The sequence below is a fragment of the Dipteris shenzhenensis genome, chromosome 15, assembly GCF_047967505.1.
Source record: "Dipteris shenzhenensis isolate YYH24624 ecotype China chromosome 15, Dip_SZ_1.0, whole genome shotgun sequence".
NCBI lineage: Eukaryota > Viridiplantae > Streptophyta > Polypodiopsida > Gleicheniales > Dipteridaceae > Dipteris > Dipteris shenzhenensis.
Window position 1 is genome coordinate 28,278,271 of NC_141610.1, and position 9,009 is coordinate 28,287,279.

General features: G+C 42.6%; 1 protein-coding gene across 2 annotated transcripts; it reads right to left on the reverse strand.

Moving 5' to 3' along the window:
* Nucleotides 1-2,910: 2,910 nt before the first annotated feature.
* LOC147893630 (uncharacterized) lies at nucleotides 2,911-6,852 on the reverse strand. 2 transcript variants are annotated; one of them, XM_087385828.1, is made up of 2 exons: nucleotides 6,667-6,852; nucleotides 2,911-6,541 (listed from the first exon to the last, which is right to left on the reverse strand). In XM_087385828.1, the coding sequence occupies exon 2, from the start codon at nucleotides 6,330-6,332 to the stop codon at nucleotides 3,561-3,563; it is 2,772 nt and encodes a 923-aa protein (XP_087241954.1). In that variant the 5' UTR covers nucleotides 6,333-6,541; nucleotides 6,667-6,852; the 3' UTR covers nucleotides 2,911-3,560. The 2 variants fall into 2 exon arrangements, with proteins under 2 accessions (XP_087241954.1, XP_087241955.1); XM_087385829.1 differs by lacking the exon at nucleotides 6,667-6,852 and having other exon boundaries at nucleotides 2,912-5,904; nucleotides 6,008-6,129.
* Between the last annotated feature and the right edge of the window lie 2,157 nt (nucleotides 6,853-9,009).

Sequence of the window (9,009 nt, forward strand, 5' to 3'; positions counted from 1 at the left end):
CATTGTGAGTGATAGAGACCCGCGCATGACCAGCTTGTTTTAGCAGAAACTTTTTGAGAATATGGGCACTACTCTCCTATTTCCTTCTGCTTTTCATACACAAACCGATGGGCAATCAGAGGAGGCTAATTCCATAGTGGGAGAAGTTTTTACCATTGGTGGAGTATGCATACAATAACATCGTACATTCTTCCACACGTAAAGCTCCATTTGAGATAGTGGAAGGCCGACATAAGATTCTACCCATCTTGCAAATGAAAGATAAAAATTTTGAGGCTAATAAGTATGTGGAGATCTTGGACATAGCCTATCAGAGGGTGAAACAAGCATTGCAAAAGTCATAGGAGAAGCAAAAAAAGGCAGTAGATAAGCACACGCATGGCATTGTCATCAAGGAAGGTGATTATGTCTTGCTGCATTTTCAGAAAGCAAGGCTGAAAAGTACATGGGGTCATACTCGACTATTCCCTAAGCTAGGTATGAGGTACTAAGGGCCTTTCAAGGTAACTGAGCCGATTAATGATGTAGCATTTCTCTTACAGTTGCCTACGGATTAGTGGATTTATGCACTGGTTTGTGGCCAGGAAGGCCCCAGGTTGAGTTTGACCTATTTTGGGATAGCGATTTTGGAGGATTAGAGAGCGGGGAAGATGATACAAAGATCTATTAAAATTTTCCTAACTCCAATTTTCTTTGTGGGATAGGGCGGGCATCTCATCTCTGATCGTCCTCAATGAGCTAGAAGGATGAATGTGAGGAATAGGGGTAAGAGTGAGAATGTAAAGGAAATACCAGAGCCTCAAGATAAGGATGCATAGCAAGCAGCTGAAGAGGTAGATTACCCGCACGCCATGCCTCAAAATATTCTACTCCTCCTAGTGAACAAGAAGCTAACAAGAGGGAAGGAGGGCATTGATCAAGGGATTGAGGGAAAGGAGGGCATTGATCAAGGGGTTGAGGGAAAGGAGGGCATTGTTCTGGTCATGGGGGCCAAAACAACAGAATTAACAAACCCATATGCAATTTTACAAGGTCAACTGAAGATTGACATAGTTGACAAAGAACACATTGACTTAGAGGGTCCGATAGAGGTATTCTCAACCTTTTGAAGAATAGATTGAAGTAGAGGTTTCAATATAGATAGTCTCAACCTTTTGAGGAATATATTGACATAGTTGACAAAGAACTCCTTGGCATTGATGATGAAACTCCTTTTATTGTGGTGAATTTAGGAAAGGTAAGCACAAAGGGGTGAGAATTTCCCTCTAAGATTTAAATGAGGTGGGAATCATTATGAGGAAGAAAATCACACGAGGCGTGAATCTAGCCCCAAAGCAAGGAAACTTTAAGAAGGCAAAAAGGACTCAATTAATTGATAAATAACACCAAAACGGAATTTTTCTTTCTGATTATGATTGTCCACATTCTATCTAATGATTGTAGACTAGCTTTGCTTAGAAGATTGCCGAGATCAGCTGATTTGAAATGTAACGTCTTAGGCCTATGGGAAGTCAAGGTTGGAGGTTCATAGCTACATTGGCAAGAGAGTGAAAGAATTTATCATTATTGACCTTGAGGCAGGTAAAGGTGGTATAGCCTTAGGCATTAACAAATCTCTCTCGGGTTGCTTAAGTAGGTACCTAACTTAATTTTATAGACATGGAATTGGAGTTTAATGTAGAAACACGAATATCAAGTGTGACTTTTTCTCTCTTATGCCCCTAATGCTGTCAAGACTCTTGTCCTCTCTCCAGTGACTCTATTCTGAAGGATGATTTCAATATGGTTGACCTCAGTGTGATTGGATGGGAGAACAAGGTTAAAGTGATCAGTGGTACTGAATGCTTGCCTTAAGTTCAAGGACCGTGTAGGTCTAGTTGGTATATCCTCTTTCACTTGGAGTGATAATCATTTTGGGAACAGCCATAGGAAAGACCAACTAGATAGATTTTACTTATCTAGAACTGTGGCTATCAAGGATAGGCTGAGAAAGGAGAAACTAGGGATGGAGGAGTAACAAAGAAAATGTGGATACCTTCAAGACTTTGAGAAAGAAAACTATACATGAACTACAATAGCTTCCAGTAACTATACAATTAAGTTCACAAAACTCTCGAGGATCAATTCCTCCACCAAAAGAGTTTGGAATTTGGGACTAATAAGTCATCTATGAATCTCCTAACCTGACTAGGTTTACAAAGAACGATTGCACAAGTCTCACAAAAGATTAATCGTTCCATAAACTCAAATTCAAACTAGAAGTCTGGTGAGAAAACAGCACAATTAGTGCCTATCAGAATACCAATGCTTTGTTGAAATAAAGAGTCTCCTAAAGTTATTCTAGAAAAAAGTTTAACTGACAAAGGAGATCTTCAGCATCTACAACTTTTGTGCACAAATCAAGGTCGTGCTTTTAAGATTTCATCCAACAAAAATCAAAATGCAAGGCTGATTTTTCAACCCTTAAAAAACTTTGCATCTATCTTTTTCATATCTGTAATTGAAAACTTGTGAAACAAGCTTTCTTATTCTTGACTTCAAATCTTCCAAACTATCTTTGTATAGAGTGTAGTAAAATCAAAAGTTTCAAGCAATATTGGAGTGCACTTCTCTTCTACACTCTGGCTGAAGTCCAAAAGCTTTATGACAGGTATAACTCCCACCGAATCATTCAAAATCCAACTTAAATCTACTGGAACATAACCTCTCTCAATAAGTTTTTCCAAAGTTCATGGACAGCTGGTAGTATGGCCTTGAAACAATACTCAACCACTATAAAAAAAGTCTTACAAGCCACTGCAATGAATCTAGGTTTCTTACGATTTTTATGAAACTTCCAAGCTACACAGAGATAAGACTTGGGTTGCAAGTGAACCCAAAAGGTTTACAAAATTTTTGAGGTTTCAAAATCAAATCCTTTTGGGGTATAGAACAAGTAGCATACATCTTTGCTGCAACGTTAACCTCTCCTAGCAGAGATTGCAAATAAAACTTTCTACAGGTGAAGACAAAATTATTCGAGCATTTGTCTACAAGAGAAATCACAAACTTTTGTTGGAAATTATGCAAGGATATCTCATCCTCCGAAAAGAGAGTCAGGATGAGATCCTTGCGTAAATTCCAGCAAGAGTATTTTTAAAGCCCAAACATACCTAGATCACCCCGCTTTATTCATGTGCAGCGACATAAACTTAGGGATGTCTCACCTGTTTATATAAACACAAAAAGGGTGCAAACCCAACAGTACATGGATCGCCCTTCTCGCATCTTATGCAGTGAAGTGAATTTGTAGTTACAAGAAAAATACTAAAATCCCACCAGACTACATATTCTACAAGTTCAATTTTGGCTGAAAGTATGTACTTCGGGATGCTGAAAAAAGAACATCAAACTCAGTAGTGTTTTGTCCTTTTGAACAGCAACTGAAATATATCAGCAATCTCTTTACTTTCCTCAATCTCTATGAAAATACAAATGTAGCAAAAGAAAAATATTGATCATAGTAACCTCCTGTCATCAAGCAGAAAGAGTTGATATGGATTGAGGTGCAAGAATCATTGTCACGCTGCATCTGTAGATACCTTCTCATAAGTTGTTCTCTGCCTCCACTTGGGTGGTAAGAAAAAAGCTCCTCCAAATCTCTGCTGAAGGAACACCAGAACAGCCAAAACTAGAGCTCCACAAGGTATAATCACATCCCAAGCATAGGAATAGAAATCCCAATTTGGGTTGGCATAGTAATACCTTCCCCTCAGATGTGGGACAAACTTGTATTTCCTCGCAGTGTCATATAAGTGTGGCAATGACCTCACCAATGTTATCCCCAAATAGAATGGAGGTGAAAGTACTCTGTCCTGTACTCCCCAGACATAGTTTGCTAATACTTGTGGAAAAAGGAAGAAGTCAACAGTGATACCTGCATAGGCTTTCATTCGTTTCAAAAGTATTCCACCCGAATTTGTATGAACAATCGAGGCAATCAAACCCCCAAGGACATAAGTTGTAAAGCAAACATACAAGACTCTCCGTTCCATGTACCATGGTCCTTCTGAACCAGCACTTTTGCTAGTCCATACCAGCTGAAGAAGGCATAATAGCAATAAAAAAACCACCATGGTCATCACTCTCACTACTACCTCATTTACTTCAAGCCATCCTCCGTTCCACTGCAAGATATTTTGCTTCAACTTATTAGTAAAGATTGCCTCAAAATTCAATACCAGGGGAATAAGATGGCCCAGGGTGAGCACAGAGAGCATTAACAAAGACACTTGTGAAAGTAAGCTTGGATGCCTTTTAGCATGACGAAGCTGAAGCCCCACGAAAACTGATGCCATTGTGAGGGATATTATTCCCATGACAATTTCGAAGTCTATTTGTGTCATAGAATCGAGAGCTTGCTCCCGATACACATGCAAATCTGAAGACAGGCTTACACTTTCAAAAAACAGGGAGTCATCGACATCCCTTAAGCTGGAAATAAGACCATCTATCCCATGTCTCCCAAGATAGCCCGGGTTGATAGGAGGATACTTGACTTTCACAAACAATTTACAATCTTTGTCATGATCAAGAAGATCCTTAGCATTCTCTGCTGAGAATTGGATGGTGCGGCAGGCAATCAGACACAGTGACCCAGTCCCTGAATTATACACCCCTTCTGCAGCGAGCCTGAATGAAGAAATATTCTTCACTAACTGAAGATTGGCCTGTTTTTGGTCAATGTTTAAAGTAAAACTGACATTCATGAGCTGAATCGTACTTCTGTTTGAGGCATTTGTGACTATTGGTGAGGTAGGGTGATATAGCCTATCGATCCTTTTATTGATTGATATTGGCGAAAAATAGACTATGGCATCTTCACTTGAGGAGCCTCCTTTCAGTCTAGCCTGGAATCCAAAGTCAGAGATTATGGTTCCATCTGGGTACTCGGACTTTCGATATCCTTTGTTCCTGTTCTGTACCTGATCTGTGCTATCAGCTCCACAATGATTCCGTGCTTCGTCAATCCTGTCACTACTATATGAGTACTTCAGCACAGGTGGAGATGCGCCCCAACCAAGCATCCCATACGTCATATCCATATGACCTCTAAAAGAAAACCGTTTGAAGGGTGGAAATGGTGAGTTTGGCTTCCTCTCCACATGTCCTATGACACTGTACCGGAAAAGAAGGCCAAGGGTGGTGGGGAATTGTAGGGTTACTAAGATGTCGCAGTCAGGAGATTCCACTGTCGATGAATCGTTAACAGATCCTTTGAGGTAACACGCAGACATACATAACTGCCCTACTTTGGACCATTTTCCCTCAACAGCAAGAACATCTTGCAAACTGCCATTTCCCTCCTCAGACCAGTTAGAGAAGACAAAAAAGCCATGGATGTTTTCTCCTTGGCAAACCATATTCTGGATTGAGAGTTTTGTTTGAGATGCATGTTCTCTTTCTCCAAAGGGACTGCAGTCTTCACCTGTGCATTGACGGTCCCAAAAGACGTCCAAATCCTGTTTATACCACGGAAAGTGACAAGCAGCAGCAGTGTCATCTTTCCAAACGTCTATTTTTGTAGGTACGTCAGCATTCGGTGAAGGGCATGTGCTACGTAGCTCTTCTAACCGAGTGAAAATATAAGGTTCGTTGGGGACAGCAGTCACAAAAATGGGATCGAAGAAGAGAGAGTCCGAACGTTTTCTCTGACTTTCAAGCTTACCTTTGACAAGCGGATGAGTTATTGATGTCTTTTCTGGATAATGAAAAGTTACCTTTACCTCGCAGTCTACCTGGGTTTTCATCTGCCCAACCTGGACATTTTGGAAGCAACCTGCCATGCAAAGATTTCCTGAATGGGCAAGCCACAGTCCCCTCACCTGTATCCACGATCGCTGGGACTGAGAAACTGGACCGCCCCTGAAACGAACGTTTCGCTTGAAAACTCTAGGTCTGTCAAATGTACTCAACCAAGGAAGCATGCTATTCTGCAAGATCAGAATCCCATCCACAAGGTACCTACCCTCCTCTGTTTTGGTTGCGTTTTTGGGAAATTGAAGACGGGCTCCACGACGAAGGGAGAACCTCGGAAAGGTGGCATTAAACCTGGGAGACCCACCGTTAAAGAATCCCCGGCTAAAGCCGAACTCGGGCGGAGGCAGGGAGGAAGAAGGTGGCTGGCCTTCATCAACCAACATGGCATTGCAGTACTTTTCATATGCAGAAGGTTCCTGTAAGCTTGCGCAAGAAGTCGGGGACGGCAGCAGCAAGAGAATGATGCTCGCTAATTGAGCCGCAGATGCAAACAGCAGGCAAGTCCTTCGAGAGCATGACTTGAATTGTTCCATCGTTCTGGGTGGAATTGAAATGCAAGAATTACGTGAAGGAGATCGATGTGTTGGCAGATCAGCAACAACAAATTTCGATTGCAATGCGTTCGCTGGTAGGGGGGCAGCTCTGAATTAGAAGCTGCCTACGAAATGCCTTCTCCTCATCATCACACGAGAGGACGGAAGTGCGATCCATGGACACTCTCAGCAGCAAGCCGCAAAATCACCTGCAAATCAAACACCCAACACTGAATTGGGCAAGTTTGCAACTCGATCTCGCCAAGTTGCAAAACGAATCAAGTCGGGCAGTCGGAAGCGATCCAAGAAAATTGAATGAGCGAAGGGGACGAACCAGCAGGAAATCGGGAGGTGGATGCAATTGGGAGCGATGAATCAAAACGAAAAAGCAAAGATGGAGGTATCATGAAAGCCAGCCATTGGGGAAATCGTTAAAGCCGGCCATTGGGGAAATCGTGTACCGCCATAGCCAAAGCTTCATCTTTGTTCATGGTCCTTGTCCTTCATCACTGTCTCCTTGTCTTTCATAGATGATTGGGTTTTTTTTTTTTTTTTTTTTCCTGCCCTCATGTTAGCCTTAGCAACTATGAGTTTTTGGCAAAGTAGAAATTAGGCATTTTTTGAATTTTTGAAAGTGCATTTTTCCTATTGGCTCTTCTTCATTGGACTTGAATGCAGACTTTAAAGTGGTTGACTTTCTCTCTCTCTCTCTCTTTCTCACACCTCTCTCTCTCTCTCTCTCTTCCCTTCTTTATCTCCTCAAATCTTCTTACACACGATCTCCACCTTTTCTCCCACACCCCCCTTTCCTTTCTCCCACACCCCCCTTTCCGATCTCTCTCTCTCTCTCTCTCTCTCTCTCTCCCCTTTATCTCCTCTTCCTTCACCCCATTTTCAGGATTCCTTTTTGTTTATTTTTTTTATCTTGGGCAGGCCTTATGAATGATTGAATATCATTCACCTTGTTTTTGGAAGCACGTTTTGAAAGAACTGAACTAAAGTTGGACAGAATTTCGTTTGACAAAGTTAATAGCTCAACCAACTCTAGTGGCTCAACCAACTCACCCATGGACAAGGAAATAGAATTGGAGGATGGTCGCCACGTGTGGTGGTCCCCACAAGCTGACAGTCATCAGACGTGCGATTGGTGTGGTGGTTGTTGGAGGGGTAATCGAGTGGGCAGCCAAACACAACCCTTTGTGTTTGTGTCCAGGCCCGCTGTCCCTCCTATTCGGCCAACTAGGATAGTAGCCCTTTACACCACCTTTTGGCCGGGTGGTGTGAACCAACCTAAAGTCATTAGGCTCCTTATTTATATCACCTAATATTTGATTTGTGTAGCGCTAGGAGGAGATGGAATGGGCCAATCATGTAGAGTTGGATGGAGTGGGCGGCCCGGACACAATCTTTCGTGTCATTGTTTGAGACCGTCTCTCCTATTGGGCCAACTATGGTAGCAGCCCTCCTAACACCAAGTAGTAAGAACCTAGCCTAAGCCGCCCACTCCCGCCCATCATTTGGGCCGTGGGTTGGACATGGGTAAGCAATCTTCCTTGTTCATGATCCACGGGCAGTGCCCACGGTGATACTATTCAGTAAACACCCTTATTTTGGCCATCTCCATAGCAAGTGATTCTCGGCTTCTTCCCAGTCTTGTGGGTGCTCGAGGGTCCCCCCAAACCTCCTTCAGGGTCCGTCATCAATGCTATCGTCAATGCCACCCTCACCACCACCACATATTTGTTGGCACAATCTCCATATATAGTTTGTCCGTCACACACAGGGGGTTGCACAATCTCCACATGGAGTTTGCCCATCACACGCAGGGAATGGGAGACCAACAATTTCCGTCACACCCTACACAAGAGGAGGTGCACCCTCAAGTAGGGCTAGGGGGGCGTCCTCTCACCAAACTACACTCCCTTAACCTTGTCTCCATCATTGGTTCTCTTAACCCTAGATCCACAACTCACATGGCAAGGACATTCGTCGCCCATCTCACCAGCTCTGCGGGCATTTTGATTCCCCATGGAGATGTTACAGCTTTTCTATGTGTGCTGTGTGGGTGAGTTTTGATGAGTGAGTGCCGGAAAAACAAACAAGAGTGCACATGTGCATGTGAAAATTGCCTCTTGGGAAGCACACATAACTTACATATATAAAGCAAAGGAGAAGCCAATTCTCCACTACAGTGTCAATGCTTAGAAATAAAACTTCATTTGTCTCCACTTATAGCTGCACAGCTAAACCCCCTAGTATCAAGATCGAGCTATCCATCCTCACATGCCACAACTATACAAACCATTCCACACACACACTATACCAACACAATTGGGGCAAGCTATACATCCATGTTGTTCACCTTATGCTTGCCTTGGACTATGCTTACTAGCACACCAGATTTTAACCTAATCGAAAAAACTTGGAGGTCATAAACCTTCTAAATTTTGTATAATCTTCCTCGTTATACTCTGCAAAAAACCAATAACTTCATCAAGAAAACTCCAAGTATGTGGACTTGAAGGTTCTCAGATTTGGGGGGAAAATGTCAAGCATCCTCAACAAATCTCTTAACGTGGTTCAAGCGTGAGCACTCGATCCCATCCTTACTACCATATAACATGTGCATCATGAAACCTCTTTTTATTCAATCATGATGGGGCAAGTGGAGGCACCA